Source organism: Saccoglossus kowalevskii, chromosome 21, assembly GCF_978046115.1.
Source record: "Saccoglossus kowalevskii chromosome 21, keSacKowa6.1, whole genome shotgun sequence".
NCBI lineage: Eukaryota > Metazoa > Hemichordata > Enteropneusta > Harrimaniidae > Saccoglossus > Saccoglossus kowalevskii.
Genome location: NC_140661.1, coordinates 10,261,568 through 10,284,201, shown reverse-complemented (window position 1 = coordinate 10,284,201; position 22,634 = coordinate 10,261,568). Strand labels below are relative to the sequence as shown.

At 38.1% G+C, this 22,634-nt stretch overlaps 1 protein-coding gene and 1 long non-coding RNA gene across 2 annotated transcripts in view; both read right to left on the bottom strand.

Moving 5' to 3' along the window:
- Positions 1-22,063, bottom strand: part of LOC144350483 (atrial natriuretic peptide receptor 1-like) — a 40,649-nt gene extending 18,586 nt beyond the window's left edge. The window contains exons 1-4 of the mRNA XM_085495437.1: positions 21,487-22,063; positions 2,774-3,105; positions 2,436-2,571; positions 1,514-1,608 (exon numbers count right to left, since the gene is read on the bottom strand). Coding sequence (XP_085351563.1) covers positions 1,514-1,608; positions 2,436-2,571; positions 2,774-3,105; positions 21,487-22,063 — 1,140 coding nt within the window. The remainder of the gene's footprint in view (positions 1-1,513; positions 1,609-2,435; positions 2,572-2,773; positions 3,106-21,486) is intronic.
- LOC146729619 (uncharacterized) lies at positions 8,054-9,401 on the bottom strand. Its single transcript, XR_014928084.1, has 2 exons — positions 9,122-9,401; positions 8,054-8,412 (listed from the first exon to the last, which is right to left on the bottom strand). It is a non-coding gene; the product is annotated as an uncharacterized LOC146729619 (long non-coding RNA).
- Positions 22,064-22,634: the final 571 nt, after the last annotated feature.

The window sequence follows — 22,634 nt, the reverse complement described above, 5'->3', positions numbered from 1 at the left end:
ACACGGAATGGTGGTGAGCGTCGTCTGAAAAACTGTTTTGTTGCCAATGTTCCACTAAATTTGTTTTATTTATTGGTTCAATTATTTTTTACCGAAAATGGCTTTCTGTGTTTACACAGAGATCACGTGACTATACACGTCCATACACACACTATCTTGTCGATTTCATATCCAGTGTGAAATAAGCTTTCCAACAATATATAGCTTTGTGCTGTTCAGTAAATATTTTATATGAAAATATCAGTTTAGAAAATCAATACCAAAAACGTGTACAGCATCGAATAGCGAAGTATTTATATATCTCGACTATTTGAATGTGTGTGACCGTTGCTACAATTTAGGCAAATATAAAAGGCTCATTATATAATGAATTAGAAGCGCCCTTTCGCATATTGTCACTCCAATGTTTTCGATTTCAGTGGCAATTACTCCAAGAGCTGCAATTACTGTGTAGAATTGATCGATCGTCAATCTAGACACCGGTCACTTCGACCTAGAACGCGAGTTCATTTCCAGTACGAAAAATAAACAATTTCGTTATTGGAGGCAATGAAATGAAATAGGGGACACCACACTGCCCATAATTAATCGGATGGGCATGTAATATTGCGCACGACACCGTCCTACCGTCCTTGCCCCGTTGTAACACAATAATTAAGCGGCAGTGCGTCGACCTTTGATTCATAAATAACGTTAAGTGCTGGTTAACCCTCGACGCCGTGGGTAGCTATACCGCCCATCGCATTAAAGGCTGCCAATTTGACGATATTTGTCGGATCTGTTTGTTTAATCACTGGCGCGTATCATTTGAGAAAAACCTACACGTAAATTGTATTACCAGTTAATAACCTCCTTACTTAGATTTGCCTACATAGTTGGACTATCAGCTATTGATAAAGGAATCATAGACCTATGATTAAATGATTCGATGCTAGACATTAGCGCAAAAGAAAAAAGGACGTCGCTTCATTAGTTTTCAATTTGATCATTGAATAATGTTGTTTCCATAGAACCCGGCAGTTTTCTTTCAACACTATGAAATATGTATGATGGATATAACCCTGGAATAATGTATGTTATTGATGATATGCTAGGTCTATGCTTGGTTCTCGAGAAAGATACAAATAAACTAATATTATTACCAAGGCTGCTAGTTATAAGTCTTTTCATCTTAGCTTAAACTCGTAACGTGTTTTAGGCGCGTTGCGCGGCATTTGAGAGTAGTTGCGTAATATCGCGGTTAATTAAAGCCCTAGTGCATTTCATTAGGCAGAGTTATATTGGGTAATAGTATGAACAATAGGAGCATGCTGCCATCAAGTGTATATATAATTAAAAGCCGACTTCAACAACGTGTCGATGCCCCGGAGCACTACCAGCGACATCAATTCAAAGTTTACGGAGGTGTCACCGATGCCAATAATTAAATTTGCGGGTTTTAGCAATGACAGATATTAGGTCATATACTAACAGGCCCGATTACTGTACACAGACACATATGACTGTTACTTACTGAGAATGTTCCATTTTCTATGTCCGTCATCTCCAAAAGGGAATAATCCGCGTCTCTGTCTCCGTTGTCATCTATTCTCACATCGCCACTGATGCCTGTGTTGTAAAAACAAAAACTGACGGTCACACTAGGGCAATCCATAGGCATGGATAAAAGCATGGATACAATCCACCGTGTTGTGGCAACAATGGTAAATGTTTGAATAATTTAGAAAAGTATATGGGATATGTGGTTGATTGAATCGGTGATTTGCTACATCGATTGGGATTCTTCTCGTGAATGGTAATATTTGGGAAAACGTTGAGAAAGTATGTGGGCATTTTCGTGAGCTGTAGACAAATGCCCCGGGGAATCAAACCATTTTGTATTACGTACTTGACATACAACACACATTTTATAATAAGCAGTCCTAAAAAATATTTTTAAAATATTTTAAAACGACTGCCTAAAAATTTTGACAAATCTTCCTGGATGAAATAAACAAATATTGTGTTTCAGTTTGAAGGTATTTATTTATCGAACCTAGTCTGTCATACATGACAAATGACTATCGTAGAGGGCGATTAAAAATTAATGCTAATGAAGTGTTCACGCGTTCAATAGAAGATATGTGTCATTTTATATTACATGTCGAGTCACGGTATGATATCATTCTGTCAACCGTAACTGTCGGAACGGCTGGAATAAAGTTCGGTATTCGAACTATGACAGGTAAACAGGTGCTCGTAAATAAGTTCATAAGAATCATACAAGAGTCAGATCTGTACGTGTTTCCTGCTGACTGTGTCCAAGACTTGAATATAAATGCAAGTTTAATATGCAACAGAGAATTTTAGCGGTATGTTTATAACTGTCAAATTACCACGAGGTACATTCGCGGGGAATGAATAGAGAGATATATTATTAAAGCCATGTGACTCACCTTCAAATGTTCTGTTCCACATCTTGTGCGTGATTGTGTGACCGTCGCGCGGCGTGCCGCCTTCCTCCAAAGTCTCGTTGAGCGCTAATGCGTATAAAATAACGGCGTCGTGAAAAGCACCTACAAAACTGTTCACCTACAAATCCAAGACACGTTATGAGAACGAAGTGTTCTGTGTTCACAGTGAAATCATCGTTTGTAATGTCTAGACAATCTCGAAATCCACGTGATGAACCGATAGTTGCTATTGTTCAATAGTGTTTAAAAGACATTTATTTTAAATGAGATATATGTTTTTCAAACTAACTTATTAACAGAAATAAAAAGAATGGACTCACATCTTCCCCCTCCTTGTCATAGTCAAATCCGTAATCCTCCAGTGCTCGCTGTTTCACTTCTCTAGCGAAATCTTGGTATTCTTTCGTATCGGGCTTTCTCAAAGTCAAAGTCATCAGCGAACGATAAGCTTCCTTCGCGTCCTCGTCTCTTGCGTCACCTTCTGTTCCATTTTTCCAACCAATATCTCCGAAGTAGGCACTGTCGAATAGTTGTATGTTAAAAAAGGCATATTCAGCACGGCCAGTTTTCTTATTTATCTTCGTCATCCCCAGGTCGTGGGCGGCTAACATGATTTTTCTGACGGCTGCTCCGGATGCGCACATTACCACAACTAGCGTAAATGAGAAAACGTAGTTTACATGAAACAATTTCAATTAAAACTTTGACAAAATCTGATTCATATAAGTTAACAGGAGTTTATAGATCAAGGTCGTGCAATAACTGACACTGGAAATGTCATTATTCATTTTTCCTCAAGAAGTATTAATCTGTTCCTTGAAATGACACAAACACTGATTCCATGGAATAGAACAAAAAAATGTACCAAATTTGTCACTCTGGGTGAGTGCAAATCAAGTTTGCTGGCTTTAATATTCTGCTTTATTTTGATTTATTTTGTCGATTTCAACAAAAATAAAAAAAACGTTCCGGTTGGGTGGAACACTCTCCTAATTTTTATAGGATTGAGTATATCCAGGCAGATTATTTCAATTTTTAGAAATGCGTGTAGACTAATATAAGATAAGATTTCTGATATGTTTAATCCCCCCCCCCTCCAAAAAAATATCGTAGTTCGTTCATTGTGCTGCGACTCGGACCGTTCACTGCAGCAATGACTGCGCGAAAATATGATTGACTGTTGGTAGGTAACTCGACTGAAAGCAATTTCACTCACTCAGCGGTTAATCACTTTGTTTAATAACTGAATAAGTTCGACTCCAATGAATGTTACCGGTAAATCGATGCGTCGGAAAATCGCTACAGTGTGTGCACTCAGACGTTGGATTAGCGATAAATTCCCTTAATACATTAAACGAACGTCTTTTAATAATGGCTAATTGTGCGTAATACACCAACTAATAGGTAATGTTCTGTAACAGCAGAGGCTAAAGTCAAATAGAGGGCAAATTACTAAAGAGATTATCATAAAGTATACAAAAGTACAATAATAGTATAACATATGATCCGTTGTGTTCAGAATACATCGATACGCAATTTGCTCTACTTGTCCAAATAGTTTTTAAAATTGATTAACGTTGTTAGTTGAGATAATTGGATAACCATGGTAACAAATGTCTAGCGCTAATATTCTTAACCAATACTTGAATAACAGAAAATATACATTGTCCTAACGTGGAGGCGGCAATAAATATAGACTGGCCATTATTGTGTGCGACGGTAGATTTGATTACAAAGCGCAAAGCAACAACTTCGCCGGCTGTGAGTATAAGCGCCGGTCTTCTTAATTAGCGCTCTTTTGGTTGTAATTGAACAGTGTGGCAGGAGACGTTACTAGAAAAATTAGATACACATTGTAAAACAACAACGAAACGCCTACTGTGAAGCACTAAATCCGTCGCGCAGAGCATGTTCGCAGAAATTGTTGCGTAAGTAAGAAGCTCAATTTGGATATAATTAAACTATGTTGTGGTTTGAGTTGGGGGCAATGCGACTAAAACAGTAATTGAAATTCAGCACACTATTTTTTTAAAACGCGTTGCTTGCATAAAACTGACCAGACACATTCAATTTACCAGACTATTGAACAACTAGGAAAAGTGAAAAAAAAAATACTTCTTATCGCCAGCATAAATGCGTAATTAATTTTTTTACAGAAAAAGTAATTTTTCACCTTTGATTAAGTAACGGGTCATAGAATGCAGATAGGGGCATGGCAAACACACCTTTGCAAAGCTTGAAGTCTGGCGATTCTAAAAATATATACTAGTACTTTCCTGGGTCTATTTGTAGTCATTTGGTCACAATTAGAAGATGAAAACAAGTAAGCAAATAATAGTCTCGCTACCTTAACACAGTGTTTTATTTATTTATTTGTTGTCATTCAGTGTCATGTGAGACAATCGGGGCATTTTGTAAGCGTAACCCCAACGAATACGACGCGTTTTAACGCTAGTTTGAATATCACTATACGGCAATCGTTTGACAAATATTTTATGAGTCGGAAACAAGACATCTGTATTTAACGATGACGTAAACTGTCAGTGATTTTATTGAGTTCAGTGTATAGACTTCCGGTTAAAAGAAATAAAAAAAAAATATTTGCTGAATTTTATATTGGTGATTCATCCCTCAAGTTGAATCTGTAAAACATCTCATACTGTTAGATAATTTCACTGGAACAGGTTCCGACACTTTTGATGAGGAAAAGATAGATATTCCGCTCTCAAGTTGAATGTGTATGAAGTCTTACACTGTTTTATAATTTCACTGGCACATGTGTCGACACGTTTAATTAGGGAAGAATATATATTCAAATCATGATTACGAGAGAGACCAGACAGCCGACCATAAATACCAGCCATATTCCAGACGATATTCTGTATTATATATTAAATTATGAATTTCCCCATTTTACCTGCGACCGCCGTTATAATGTAACGAGATATTCGATATATAAAATGACGTACTTACATGACCTCGCCAAATCCCGGTTATATAAAAGTAACTAAATGAGCGAACTGAATGATCGTACTGGCCTTCAGATGTAAATCCACCGTAATGTGTTTTTTTTTGTTTTGTTTTTCTATTTCGTTAAATATAAAAGTGTTCTTTTAAAAAAACAGATGTCGGGAGCTTGGAACACATTGAATATTTCTCTAATCTTACGAAACAATCGTCTCATTTAAATCGATAATCGTCGACGGTTGCCATTTGTGGCAAGCGGCGATAGATGCAATTCAAATGTTATTAACACTCTAATCGCCAGTCGTACATGTGTGTAGGCTTGTAGGCTTGCTGGCGTCATATCATGACTCACGTACTATTGACGTTTGCCACATGTTCGTACCCAAGACTCCCAACTAAATCATGTCATTAGAAATCCCACTTACCAGAAATCAATAGCGAATCCCCAATTAACAGAGTGAAACCTGATTTAGCCTTCTCGTATTATTAAGAATAGGAGACCTATTCCATGTATACGATTACAATTGTGTGTTTTTTTATCTAATTTATAATACATTAAAACGCCACCGCCGTCACGCAGCATGACACAGTCGTCACGCAGCACGCCACCGTCCAAGTAGCGCCATAGGCGTCAATCAGCGCAGCACCCACGTTGCGCAACGCGCTGCCGCCGTCGGGTAGCGCGCCGCGGTTCTCACGCAGCGCGCGTTAGAATTGCAAACGAGTATTTTCACACACCTTTCATGGGTCTCATATCAAACACAGCGCGGCACTTTAAAGTGCCTGTGTAATGCCCACCCACACGTTAACTATTTTAGATCCGTGTTCTACTGAAGTGAGCAGTTATTGATTTTTTTTCTCAAAATGGTTACTCCTATCCAAGTAAATTTAAGATATATCTCGTGCTGTAGCCACGCCCACCTATCCTGAAACGGTCGACTGTTTCCGGATTTCCGACTCTCGCCGAAAGTGCGCCACCAAATGCCAAAATATGAGAGGAAGCCATACTCCTGGGCTGTACTTTTATAACACTGCGTCATTCAACATACTTTTAAACGATATACATTTTTCGGTCGGCATTTCTTTTTTTTGTCAATTTTTTTTTTTTTTTTGAGATAGAGAGTTTTTAGAAGTTGTTTTCAGAACAAACGTTTATGATGGTTAAACGTTGTGTTGTGGGCGGTTGCAGTAATACGTATAGTCATAGTGCAAGTATTCATACGTTTCCAATCGATCCGAAGGTGCGACGTCAGTGGACGAAAGCCGTGAAAACAACGAGAAAAGGTTGGGGTGGACCTTCTCCTTACAGCGTCATATGTAGTGTCCACTTCACCTCAGATTCTTTTTTCGAAAAACTGTCTTCGGCCGTGAAAAAACAACTAGGTTTTAAAGAGAAGCGCCGACAACTTAAACCTGGCGCAACAATTTTGAAAGAAATAGATTCCGAACCAGCCCATGATCACCGACTTGTTTTGCCATCCTGATTATCGCTTTATAGAGACAATTAAGTTTGCCTTACGTAAAGGTATCAATAATTTTTGATAGTAACACGAAAACGACGCGTCGGACAAACAGGAAATTACGCAGTCCTTACACACTGCTAATTGTTTTCATTTTCGCAGGCTAAAAGTTTCTGAATTGTTCGGTGGTTGGTGTTGAATGTTGAGTTCACACCTCTGTTACTTTACTTCCAGCTTGATCTGCGAAATAATTTATGGGGGTACTGAACATCTCGACCCCAAAAAATCCCGACCCGTTTTTCATACCTACAGCCAAAACAAAATCAGCTTGGACTTTCAGTTATGAGACATGACAAAACAAACGCTGCCAGTGATAGATTTCGCGAATAAAAAACAAAATTAACGCAATCAAAGGCGCCGACCACACGCATTGGAAATACTAGTAGATAGAACACGAAGTTTCGAATCAAAAGAAGTCGATCAACGTTGAACTAGATAGAGGTTCGCGTCGCCACATTGAGACAGGGTCGCGTCGATGCGGTGGGTCGAGATGTTCAATTTGGGTCGAAGTGTCTTGGGTCGAATTGTCTAGAAATCATTTATGGAATAAGAATCCGGGCTTTGGCCGTCAATGCGTTATCACCAAGTAAATAAGTATGACAATCACGCAAACTCGAGTCCACTCTGAATTTGTCTGTATGCGTGTTGCTCTCAATTATTTTTGTTATCCAATTAAACGCCGCCAGTCACGCACTTGTCCTCGTCGTGACCCGACGCGTTCACCCATTTCAACTGAATCTATTTCCACGCGGCTGTCATTTATTTAGTAACTGTGATTTGTCGTTTTTTTTAGTTATTTCCCTATTTTATTGATCACTATAGTTTAACGTCTAGAATGTCAAAATATGTTTTCTTTTTATTTTAATTTTGAATGTTTTTTTCGTTTTGTTTTTTGACTCAGACGATCGATGAAATAAAACAATGTAGTGACGTGCCTAGTAACCTGCTGAATAATAAGACAATTCAGGCGTCAAATCCGATTTTGACAAACAATAAAGGGGTAGATAGTTCCGTGGAAGTAAAAGTCGACACTTCGACTGACTGTGCAGCCCAGACCAACCCCGTTGATTTCCAGATGCTGCAACAATTATGCTAATAAAAAACACGGCTACGTTACACAGTTCACAAATTTTATTTAGACTTGTGATGAACAAAGAAATATGACAATGTAAACATTGGATTGTCTGTACATGTATGCATGGAGGTATGTATGTGAAGAAAATAATGTGAATAAAATATAATTTGTACATGGATTAATATTACTATAGTATATGGTTTTAATTGAGTGACACTGTGTGACAATGAAAAAAAAGAAAACACATCTTTAGATTTTGGAATCTATGAAAAACCAAGATTTGGTAATTTAAGTCCTAAATAATTCGCTGACATAAATATTGATAAATCTGTTACTGCTCGCTCTGGTAGTACATCTGTAGTCTTTTTCAAGGAACTTCAAGTATCCCCTCGTTAACCTGTGGAGGTTTAGAAAATAAATAAGGTCACAATCTTTATTTGGCATTTGTTTATACGTAATTCATTCGTTTTATGATGCATCTTTTTTTACTATTATTAGTTATTATGTTATATATGTGTTTGAATTATGGATGAAAAAAATATTAAACACATGTACAATCACTAATTAGTACATAAGTATAAGCAATTGCCACCCAATCCTCTCAAACGATTATTCGAAAAATAATTAAATTTGTTTTTCCTCATTTTCTTTTCATAATAATAAGTCAATTTTATTTCACCAAACATTTTTCAAATTTACGTTTAAAATGTTGAAACTTGCGGATGTAATGCACACCCGCGCTTCGTGTGAAGGGAAGCCAGGTAAAAACATTGGGCATTTTACGTGTGTAAGGCAGCCCACAGAAATAGTTGATGGTGGGAAAATAAGAGTTTCATTTGTGCAAAAAAAAAAAAATCAAACGTGATAAAGTAAAACGCCGATGATATTCGGGCCACACGAGACACTCGCGCCTTCGACCATGAACGAAAATCCAATATGGATGCCAATGCACGTTTGAACGGAGCAGGCAATATTTCTGAGGAAATTCGCGATCTAAGTTTATCGAGCATAAAGAGTTCACACATACTTCTTTGAAGTTATCGATAAGATATTTTATAAAGAGCAGTAAGCTTAACTAGAACAAAAAAAAAACTAGAACTTCTTACCGACTCGAAAGTTGTCCAGTGCCGAGGTTCAGCGATAGTTTACAAACGTGCGCCGGGGACGGTGACATCACTGTGACCAGCTACACCAGAACGGACATATCTCGCATCTAACTCAACCACATGCAACAAATTTGATAACCAAGTGTTCATTATGGCCCGTTCTTCCTCGACGAACAAGTACATAAGTGACAATTTAGTCAAAGACGAGAAAACTGCACAAGAAATTTGCCTTTTTTACACGTATCGGCAATGCAAGCTGCCATGCGACTTCCCTTTCTGACGTCACAAGGGGAATTTCTGCATGGAAATGAATAGCTAATGAGGAGCCTCGTTTTAAAATACAAAAAATAAAGTTGCTGTAGACTGAGTTCAAAACGCATTTTTTCACTTAAAAAAAATAATTTATGCTTAGAAACATAAAAATTAATAATATTTATGTATTAATTGATAATTTTAGGCGTGAAAATAGCAGCCATTTCACAGGCACTTTAATGCCTCGAAAGACTAAGGTTTATCTTTCGTTTATCTAGCTGAAATAGCATTACAGATTATCGGTAAATTAAATTAGACTAATTTAAGGTAGCGAGACTATTATTTGTGTTGAAAATTACGATTTTCACATTTATTTATTAATTGATGAAATGCACCATAAACTTTCATATGATAAAGTCAATATAACATAGAATGTCATGTAAGTTGGTTAAAATGTAGATTTTCTGAAGGGAAGCAAGGCAGCCTCAGTAGTGTTTTCCAAAATCAACAACACAGGTTTAATCTGTGTGCCTATAAGTTTCAAAGATAAACTCAAGACAAAGCAATGTTAGGATGTGTTATCAGTAGCTATCTGACACACAATGAGTGTTTCCAAACATTTGAGTGGTTTGTCTCCGCCCCTGTTTGTTTCACAGATTAGTCATTTGCATATGAATGTGTCAGACACAAGGTCACACAGCCACTGAAAAAAATCATTGATTTTGGTGTTTTCATATGCCGAATGTATCCAATTATAGCTATTCCATTCCTTTATTTTTTGGGTTTCCAATAGCCTTACACATTTGGATGTCCCTACACATGGTAAAACAGACCTTGATGGGAAAACAAATTGATTGTGCAGATAAACAAGCTTGAAAATCTTTGCTGTGACTTCATGGACGTTTTCTAGGAGTTTATGTTTTTCAAAATACAAGGTCTTTAACAAAAAATAACGTATACTTATTGTCGTCGGATTAACACCAAATTTTCACAGCTTTAAGGTGACAATGAGAGGAACTTGAATGTGTCCAGACAAACTATTTCATCGATTATTTACCAAGGAGTTGTGGTTTGAGTTGGGGGCAATGCGACTAAAACAGTAATTGAAATTCAGGACACTATTTTTTAAAACGCGTTGCTTGAATAAAACTAACCAGACACATTCAATTTACCAGACTATTGAACAACTAGGAAAAGTGAAAAAAATACTTCTTATCGCCAGCATAAATGCGTAATTATTTTTTTTACAGAAAAAGTAATTTTTCACCTTTGATTGAGTAACGCGTCGTAGAATGCAGATACGGGCATGCAAAATACACTTGTGAAAAGCTTGAAGTCTGGCGATTCTAAAAATATATACTTTCCCGGGTCTATTTGTAGTCATTTAGTCACAATTAGAAGATGAAAACAAGTATGCAAATAATAGTCCCGCTACCTTAATGTCAAGTCATTAAATAGAGTAAAAGTCATGGTCAGGTTCTCATGTGAGTACATTAACTAAATTAAAGGCTTTACATAGATTTCTTTCTCTCAAAATGTTGATAGCAAATCAGGAGAGTAATTTAATTTTTCCAGTTTAGTCCGTCTCGAAATAAGGATGAACGGATAGCGAATGTTTCATTGTCAACCTAAGAGTACTATATTGGCGATTACGTCATATTAATAATTTGACAACCACCATATTTGTTGGACAGTACAATTTTATTAGCATGCACATTTTGATACGATAGGAATGTAACCCGGATGAGAACTATCACGTGACAATCAAGGTAATATACACAACAATGTAAAGATATTTCAATAAATTGATACTTGGTGCCACTTTATGTTCTTACACCTTTCTCCAAAAACGTAGCTCAGAGCAAGCATTATTTTTTTCGAAACTTGGTTTTTCAGCACTCGCCACTTTGTCCTTACAAAATAGCAAAACACATTGTGACCTTTAGCCAGACAGCATGGGAAACTACATTAGACAGGCGACATACTGTGCGCAGCTGAAGACTACACTGGTAATAGGTTCTTTAGAATTTGATAAAAAATAACACAAATTGACCGTGAAATAAATACGAACATTCTGTTGAGTGTTATGATCACCATCTTCTTAAGACATCGCCGTTGCTACGGCGATTTGATGGCTTTGCATGTGCCGAATACTATATGAAAAATACTGATTTCAATAGCCCAATGCGCGTTTTCCCGAATGTAATGAAAACAAACTTCCCAACATCAACATATTCATATTTACCTCAAAGTGAATAAAAGGGATTAGGTAAAATATAATCAACAATGAAAACCAACGAGACGTTGTAGACGGGGAATTTCAGATGACTGCACATCGGAGATACTTTTCATCGCGACTCGTCAACTGGGTAAAACCGTTATGTGCTGGTGCAGTTCTCTTCCAGAACTACCAAACTACCGTGTGTATTTCGATGCATAATGTGGTTGTCATTTTATTCTGGTCGCGTACGTAGATATTCTAACTATATACCGAGCAACATACAGGACACCTTGAAGTATCGAATATGGCCATGATATCATGTTATTCGACCGTGACTAGAAATTAAATCTGTATTAATTTATTATCCTTCTTAATCAATCAATCAATAATGTAATAAACGCGTTGCGAGCAATAATTGTCACTTTGCAATGTAATCATGTAAATTGGCAGTAATTAAGAACAATTTCTCACTGGCATATCTAACTGTTACATAATACCTAGATTGCACAATTGAATCGCGAATTAAAAATTCGAAAATTGTGACACAGTATTAAACAAATTTAAAATAGTCTTAGGTCTTAAAATGTGCTTAGGTCACTCACAAGCAGCTTCACTGGTAAAGAACAAATAATACGACGAAATAGTCGCACTAGTAGGTTGGATTGGGCTCCACACACATTACGCGGTGCTTAAAAGTAACACACCAACGCGGATAGATCAAAGCAATTGAAGGTGTGAATGGTCCAAATAATTAGTTCAAGGGTTTAGTATCTGGAGGTATGTATAACGAACTACTGCGCACCAAAATGTCACATGATTGATTTCAATCACATAATGATTAGTCATCGAATTGCGATAAATTCTTCAAGTCATAATTCAGATTACATGGCAATTATTATTCACGGCCTTCGGGATATTTGATAATATTTTTGCGCAGTGGACAGAGTCATCGTCTGACACGTTAGTACTAAACTACGGAAGAATTTACTAGCCGTGTGTCAGAACGTCGCATGCAGGGGAAACAATTAGAAAGACGTCAATGTCAGCAAATTGTCGCCAAACTTTCATAGAATGATATTATATCTTGTTTTATTGTTTTATATGTTAAAAATTGTCACAATTACCCAAAGAAGGAAACAATCCAGTATAACACGATTATACGGACCATTTCTATGCTTCTCAAATAAATAAATACAATACTCTCCCGAATCAATTCATATACGCCGCTCCTTCGCCGCATTTGCCGAGATACCGCGATGGGTGATTTTTCGCACCACCTCGTTAAAGTGGCGATCAAAGCTGGTACATGTGTGAATTTATGTATTTTTTTTAATGACATAAATACCCGCATCGCTAGGTGCAACCTCGCATACTAGTACGACGCGTACATTCCAATACATATAGCTACGCCATGTACCCTTGAGTGCATGAAAATTTCATAAATAAGTAATATTGAATGGATGGGATAAAAACGAGAAGTATGTATATAATTATAGTTCCCAAGGGACTGAGCTCGATTCAAGCCTTATATCGCATCGCATTAAGTGGAAATGCTTACTGATACCACGGGTAACCAACGAACGTACAAGTAAGCAAATAAATACAGTTCAATTATCGTAATGATAAATAAATAAAGTAGAAACCGTGCTTTGTAAAAACAGGTTTATCTGTGTTTTCACATCGTCAATGAGGTGGTCGTTACATTTTAACGAGCTCGCTGATCAGTTTGCCATTACCTCCTTAGGAGGTAGTATTTACGACACTGTCCCGACCATAAACTGGCGATAAATCTCAATTAATCTGGCAATGAAGCGGTTAATTGGCGGTATCAACGAAATTACTGAACTGCATCGTCAACAATCGATATCTCCCCAACACACTCCTGTTGTGTGTTGATTACACAAGCAATGTTTACCATTTATTCATATACGAATATTTTATTTAGATATAGTTGCTAAAAAAAAAAAAATAAGCGTCACTTAAGTTGTATCGATTTCCCGCCAGAATAAAGTGTATGTTACAGCCGACTTCGCCCCTCTGTTCAGTCCAACCACCATTTATTTTATTCGTAACTCCATCTTGTCGGCCATTTTGAAACAAATTTTAAGAATGAAATTTGGGTAGCTTTTTTCTCAATAAGTGTACGCAAGGGGGATTTCCAAGACATTATAGTAACCCCTGTATCTCATGACCATTGTTGTTTTGGTTGTTAATTGCATGTTTACGTGCAAAGCAGTTCCCCTTGATCTAATACTGAGTGTTAGAAAGTCGGGGCCGACTGCTGAGTAAACAGACGGCTACGCGAATCGTCTCATTGATAGAGCCGAACACTCTAACCACCGTATCATCGCTCAGATCAGTAGCTCATATATATAACATGCTGGCGAAATAGCAGTTATGTCTAGTTTCTAATGGGAAATTATTTCCTCCAATACAACGTAACTGAATAAAACATTATATATGCGTTATATGCGTATTTGATTTCAATATATTACCCTGCGTATCGCTGATAAGATTAAAGCCGGGAAGTCGTCACCTGCGCATGCGGCAAACGACCTTAGCATGGCGTTGTTTACCTAAAGCGTCTACCCATGCGCCCTTGCGTTTTAGCGTGCGCTGTTGAGTACTAGCAGTCGCTTGGGACTCAATTCACGCGCATGCGCAGGTGACGACCACTTCGCTTCATTCCAACGCTGCGTAAGTAAACAATGAGTACAACTCACTAAACGTATTATCAGTAAAACCTAGAGTAATTAATTAAGCAGGACTGCGTACAAGTTTTGAGTTACTTTAACAACCAGCGCACAATTCCACTGCAATTATCGTAAGTAGTTCGAAACCTCGTTCAACTGAAGGATGTTCATCCGGGCAAACTGTAATCTTTTCAATTTGTGTATTTACCGAGGAAAAAAAAAAACATTCGCAAAGTCCGTAGTTACGAGTGCCGCTACGTATTCTTCCTAATGTGTTTGTTCTTTTCAGTAAGACTAAATGGCGACTTTGTATCTGGTTGTCACGTGATCCAGCATTTACGATTGGTCTAATTAGTCTCTCTTTGCAACAATAGAGAAAACATACGTCATTACACTACAGGTAATGCAATTATAACTATGTGTCCGTCATGTCCCTGTCTGACCGTCTACATGCATGTATGTGTGTGTGTGTGTGTGTGTGTGTGTGTGTGTGTGTGTGTGTGTGTGTGTGTGTGTGTGTGTGTGTGTGTGTGTGTGTGTGTGTGTGTGTGTGTGTGTGTGTGTGTGTGTGTCTGTCTGTCTGTCTGTCCGTGTGTGTGTCAGTCTGCTTGCACCCGAGGTATGTTATTCATTTTCCGATGTCCTCCGAGCTTGCCCCAAAGACAATGCCTAATTTCTCACAAATTTCTTTTAAGGTACGGTCGAATATTGTCGGAAATTCTATCATATACCTCCTTAAAGTAGTAGATTTGAACTTGGCTGATGATTTGAATCCAAATAATATAAGATTATTTCACGGTCAAGTACCCAACGGTTGAGTTGCGCGCAAGGGATTGTGGTAGAAATTGGATGGAACGCAGATATACTAGTAGTTCACAGCACAGTCCCTCAAGGGACTGTGTTCACAGCATGTTTATAACGTTCTAAAAACATTCCTGGTTAAACTAAATTCAAACCAGGCTGTGTTACAATGTTAGGCAGATTTAAAAATATATACATGTATATAAATAAAACAACATGTTTAGGCAGATAAGCTTTTGTTTCATCATTCTTTTATCAGACATGATGGTACGTGTGCGCAGATCACGTGTTTCCTTTAATGTAAATTATTTTTCTAACTATAAGTATGAACAGCCGGTCATTGCACCTGTTTGGTAACTAATGTACGCAGTGCAAACAGTAAGACGGATAAGTGGATCGGCGTTTTTCCACTACGTATTGACACTTCACACCCGATGGCCATTTGCGTAATGGAAGAGCACCATTGTCGAAGTCTCAATCGCGTTGTATGGGATTCAACGTAGTGATTATATCCAACCTCGTGAGATGCATTTTAAAGCGAAGCAGAAGAGGCATGGACGATTTATTTAGTCCGATTAAAACTACAATCGCATATATCATCGTGGTAAATTCAACATATGGTGGGTCAGACATGGGTACAAAATGGCTGGTTTCAATTACAAAACAAACAAAGCTTGGAAGAAGGGTTTAAGTGTAAAGTTTATGCGTTATTCGAAGTACTTCGCTGCACAGAAGTGTAAATACCGCAGTGTTTACACTGAAATGTTGTACTATATGAGCGATACAATCACACTTCAGATGCTCATCCGATCTCGAAACAATAGCGAAGAACTCAATGCTGAAGGTCAAGAAGTTTAGAATCACCCGAAGATTGGTCCTTTAATGTCATATCTTTATTTATTCGACGTCAATGATACAACGAATCTCAGTGAACAGAAACCGCGAATTCTCTCGGGACGATGAGCCCATTCCACTACTGCCAGTGGAACATTCTTTTTATTGAATGTAAAACACGAGTACACTGCGGCGATTATAGGAATTCACCAAGCGTCGCAACAATTTACACCACACATTCTCGACACTGGGACTAATTATTTGAAAACCTTTATGTTTAACATAATCTGGTCAAGTTCATTGGCTCAGTGAAATTCGCTGCCGTACAACTACCTGTATTTTATTACAGGAACATCTGTTGGGTATCTCTAACCTCTGTAGGCAATACTGAGTTTGTACTTCAGCGTGAACGATATGCCGTTTCAATTTGCATAACCATAGCTGTTTGCCAGCCGCCCATTGTTTGCGTCTTTAAATGTGCGTATATTTTGTTTTATCTCGATCGCTTGTTACGAATCCGACAAAGTCGTAGGTGAAGGTTTATACTGTTTATAGCATGACTTATATCATTAGTTTTATTTACCCGTGACGTTTTTGGCCCATTTAGGATAATTACTATAATTACTATTTATCAACTGTCCAGACCAGCTAAACCCCCAAACCCGTACTGACGCATTACTGGTGGGAACACTTGAGACACTTGCCTGAGCTTGCTACCCATGCAGATATTTGATATCGCTCATTTCCAATGCCTTGGGATCAATTGTTTAGAACAACAGCTACCCTGTACACATGACAATTGCACCAACTACGGGCGGGTATGTTTAGCTTACTTCGCCGATCAGGCGTGACCCACAACCCCCCCCCCCCCCAGCGTTCGTAAACCTGTTCGTTCGTAAGTAAACCTGTTTTGTAAGGTTGCTGCCGAATTAATTCGTTATTTATCGCCTAGTCATTTATAAAAGACGCTTGATACTTAAACTGGTTATTATATTTAAGTTAAACTTCGCTTGTGGGGGAAACGGCTTTGTGAGTCTGCGACGTCGCATAAATAACGTCGAGAACATTGCCACCAGTGCGAGCACCGCCTATAAGGTGATTTATTTCGAACAATTAAATGTGCAGTCGAACCATTATTACTTTCACTGGGGAAGATTCTAATTAAAATTTACACTACAACTCACTATAGTGAAAATAGTGCTCAATGAGACTTACCACAGTCGACAAATAATCGTCCCTGCACCAATCTAAAAGCAATGTGTTGTATTAGTTAACATGGAATTGATGTCTAATTGTACATAATTAACTTGAAACCACGTTGTCCCGAACGATCGTATTGGAAAACGTTGAGTATATGTAACAATTTCTACAGTAGACTGTATTGAAAAACTACAATGTAACTGAGGTATTTGATTTGACCGTAACGAGCACTGTATTCCCTTATTCAAACACCGGCGTTGATTGGAATCAATGAGGCTGAACAAAGCTAACTGACTCCCTGTTTCGAACAAAATCCTCTTGCATGACAGTGGCTATTTGAAATAGAAGTTCATTCTATTTTATCAGTATGTATATTTCATTATGCAATAAAATCGGTTTAATGAATATAGAAGACAAACGTTTATTAGACGGGCTTGCATGTCCTATTTCATCAACGTATTTGATGAAATTTACAGAGATGAATAATAGTTTAGATTTGCGCTTCGCCTCGAAGTGACCATATAAAGGCAGACTGTTTTAGTTTATAATCACGTAACCTGACGACTTGTTCTGACAGTTGACTGTGATTATTCACCCACCAACGATGATAAATTACAACATTTTGATTGAATAGAAAAGGAATGTCTCCATGTTTGCTACCTAACAAAAGCATTGTGTATATTAAAAGTCATGCTATCCGATAATAAAATTACTCGGAAAACAATATGTAATCGAAATTTCTCCCGTTGTGAAAGAAGCGGTATACGCCCTGCGGCAACACACCAAGCTGGCTCCCATGGAAGATCCATCGATGTTGTGTGTGTGTGTATGTTCTAAAATACGCCTCCCCTCGTCTAGTGCGTGAATGCGTGCTTAATATTAGTACGGATAAAGTTAATGAATCCTATTTTGCGTGTAGTTTAAAATACAAAAGAACATTTTATGCGTGAATCAGAACATATTTACGTTCTGTTCAGTGCGTTAATACGACCTCGGTGCGGTAATACGCAAAACTTCATTATAGGTTTCAATCCACCATTGGAAGCTGTATCAAAACAAGCGGTCACTTAGGTAATGTAATCCACTTTATTTTGAAATTAAACAACATTTAGCAAGGAACGGTGGGTTCGTGTTTCAAACTATTTGATTTAATAGGCAAGCATTAGGCTTGTTAGTAAAATGTCAGCGAAAACCAGCTGGTATTGAAATGCTGGAACAATTCATTTAGGAGTATTCAGCCGGCTCAGCTTGATTCCCAATGCCAGTGTAGTTAAACTATATACATGTATTCTTGAGGTCCATTTTTAAATCAGATCAAATGACGTTTTTTACTGTTTGATTTTAAAAAGTAGACAAATAACTCTTTCAATTTTGTAAAATTGTGGGTGCTTAACTCTCCGATTAATTGATTGATACGTATGAAATAGCCCTTACAATTTTATCTTCGATAATTAATTTCCAGTCTATGAGTAAATGTTCACACCTTTTTAAACTTTTTCCGGTTACATAAAGATGCTTGTGTGAAATATAGGGTAAATATGAGATGCCCGTGTTAATTGGACTCCACAACGTTATACAAGAATGGGAAAAAAACATGGCACGTTTCGGAGAACGTACACTATGGCGTAAAATTCTATAGCATTAGTGTACACAGTGAAAGCACTTAGTAAAGTCTGCGTGTCTCCGTGCGTTTCTTTGTGCAGCGTGAATGTATTGTTACGTTTCGATCAAGCCACACGGAGAGAATCTTACAATGTCTTAGTAATTGAAGGCAATACACAGCATACCCTCGCCATGTACATGTAATTATACTATTGCTATGGCAGTGTAATAATCTTGTAAAATGTCCACACGTTGTAGGGGTGCAGATACGATTGTATCAAATAGCGTGTCCCGTGGAATTCCAGTCCGATTTGGGTGAATGGCTGGGTTGCGTCCGTGTACTTACACTGTGCTTTTGTTGTTGTTGTTGTTTTGTTTTGGCTTTTTTGTTCGTTCCATCGTACATATCACGTGTTGCAAAGAATGACATTAATTGGTCAAACTTGAATCATGTCGTAAACCCTAGGATATATGATCATATTAATGTTGACACATTTTTAATATATTATTTTAAAAAGTCAAACTCTGTTCCGCACGCTGGGCATGACATGAACATGAGCTATGCTAGCTGAAGGTGCCAATAACCGTCGTACTTTTATAAACATCGCGCCCACTGCTTGTAGAGGTGAACAGTAATAATATTATTACTTCACATTCACTGTAACCACCAATTGTAACTACGCCAAATGATTCAGGTGTTAGCGGTAGTAATAATATTAGTTTTTCGGAGAGTACGAGTAATTATATGCATGAGTGCATAACAAATTGTATGTGTACCCGGTAAAATTATCGCGCTGTAGATGTACTCAACAGTATGGTTATTCAGAACGTGTCACGAAAATTTTGTTTTCATCTACACGGGTGAATTGAACCTACTTCGCAATAACAGCGTCACAAATTACGATGGAGCAAACTGCGACTAATTTACAGTAAAATTTTGTTGGCAATCTGAATGTTTCTATTAACGAATATTAAATACGCAAATATACATTCTTGAATACTTTTTTCTTTTTTTTCATTCGTGTTTTTTTTTTCTAATTATTGTGTTAGGCGTAACCAATCAGGACGAAGTATTATTTAATAGTGTCTGAATGGTGGATGCCACTAGATACCCGTACCGTGCGTTTGTCTTCATTTAGCACCCATAGGCCGTTTGTATGTAAACACTTTTTTGTTAGCACTTTAAAAAATCGACGTATTGACCCCCTTTTCAAAAGATGTTTTAAAAATCGGATTTCTTAGAGTACACTCAATTCATGACACAAACCGGTGTTGCCATGGTATTCATGACACCTATATGAATCGCGAATAATGGGTCGCATACACTGCAATTAAGTGTATGTACGAAATGAACTCGTCCAATAAGACCACGTTTGACAGTACGCACGCTGATAACACGCACTGTATCGTGTTAAACCTTTTAAAATCGTATGCATCTTGATTTGTGTAGTGCATTTATTCAACAATGTTTGAATAAATCAACATTTGTTCTATCCTATCACTCTCATCTCCACACCGTTGTGTATGTTTCCTTGCATGCTTCTCGTAGCTTAAAGGGTAAAAATAATCTTATGTTTAAAAGATAGTAGTATCGCATTTGACAGTATGTAATACTATAACTATCACGGCTTAATGGAACACATTGATCATATAGTACGTTAGTAATGTCATATTTCTCCGGGAATTACTTGATAACAGTTAAAAGGCGTTGATCGTCGATCCGCGTCGTGTTCGACGTGGATTCCCTGCAAGATACACAACGCGATACACGAAACTCGGGCGCGCGCTCAGCAGCTACGATCACTGCCCGTTAATAATCTCATCATCACTGCCCAGAAAACCAATTCATCATAATTACGGTTTTTTGAATGATAATATCAATAACCATATTTGACAATAGTTAATTAATGTTGTCACTAATTAAATACTACACATGATCATGTTTAGTGTTTAATGATATTCATTAATTACTTCCTTATCTCAGCTCATGTCGATTTCCCAAAACATGCATAAATAATAATTAGACGATTATAAAAAACATTCGTGTGTTTATAATAACGAGGACTCATTAAAAATGTCATCGGTACTTTTTGTGATAGGTAATTATTAACTACAGCATTCAGAAAATATATGGGGGTCGTATATATACGTCTTACGTTTACTACTAGAGTGACGCGATTGTCTGCTAATAAATATAACCACTTTTTCTTCTGTTGACAGATCACAAGCCACTCGTATACCCAATACGCTCGTTACATTTTAAAATCGTGTCTTTGAGAGTGGTAGATACGTGCGTGCTTCTCCCCTGGGTGCAATTGTTGAACCACATACGTCGACGGTACTTAGTGCTTGGTCGCATTTCTCACTGTCGCAAATTAGCCAACGTTTTAAATGCCACCTCGTTGAGGAAATAGCCGATCCACGTAATTTTGAAATATTGTTTAACAGCACGCGTCGGCACTTTCGACGTATGCGCCGTCATTCATGTTGTGCCAAGTAAGAAGAATGTGGCTCTAGGTGGGGACGGCAGTATCACGAACAGATAAACGCCCGTGCTCAATCATAACAATGCGAGACCAGAGTCAACATTTACGTTTCGCTTTGGCGACAATACGTTATTTGTCGGGTCAGAAAATAACACGAATATGTTTGTACTCTTTAAAAATAGCCCTTCATTTCGTTTCACGCGTAGACATGATGAGTATTTAAATGCTTCATTTTGGGAAATGCTTAGCGATATATATATAATTTAATTCACTTACTTCTACCATGTGGCATAACGATTTCTTGTAGGATTTCGCGATAGTTGGGATCAAGGTCCTCCTCAAATTTTTGGTACCCAGGGTAGCCCTTGCCAGGATCGTACCAACCAGCTCCCTGAAACAAATGAAACAGGGCACCGCCGAACAGCCAGCAGTCTCTGTACAGGGAAACGTCTTTATCACTGTGAATAATTGCGGTTCTATTCCACTCGAACGTACGCAATATTTCCATCATAAACTCGGCCATTTTTAAAAAGGGACCGTGAGCTCGTGTCAGTGTGCGGAAATCAGCCATGTCTTTCATCGCAAATTCCTTTGCTTTAGCACCAGTCGTCAGGAAAGGTATGGCCCAGTGAGCGGCGAATCTGGCGACGGCTGCGGCGGCATAGTCACACGCAGGTCCGAGAAATACGTCTACTTGTTTTTCCGTGATGAACTCTACGGCACGAATCGGAGCAACGGCATTAGAACATCCAGAGTCCACTTTCCTAATTGTCATGGTCACATTCCGTCCACCGAAAGAATGTTCCGCCATCATCAACTTTTCAACAGCGATGTCGATCGCGGGACATGCCATTTCGAACCTGTACGGATAGTGTCGTATTTCCGGCGGTGTGTCAGTGTCCTTAGGAAGAATGACGGCGATTTGTATTTCGATTACATCTTCGCCCCAAACGTTGCTCTCCAGCGATACGTCGTTTGATTTCGCGATTAGGGACAAGACAAAAATGAAAAGACAAACACAAAAAAGTGCGTGTGTACGCATCGTGTTTTTCAGCGTGTACTTAACGACAAACAGAAAACAACTAAATATGGTTAATATTTTAAATAAGAACACCGATTGAATTAGCGAGGCAATCGTACGTGACTTAACGTTATGTATAAACAGCCCAAGTTAGCTTTTCTTCGCAGAACGTACAGTGTCGTGGCATCTCCCTGCCTGGGCACACCTTGATTCCTTCACCCGCAATGGTCAACGCAGAGTTGAGTATCCGTCACGGTGAAAATCTACGAGTATTTAATCCCAAGTAGCGAACGACTTCGAAACGAGTTCACGTTCTCACGCAGTGCACTGTAGAGTTTCCGACTCACCTTGTGATCTGTGCCCACACACTTTGTACTCCGCTGCTTTGGTGTTTAACCCACGA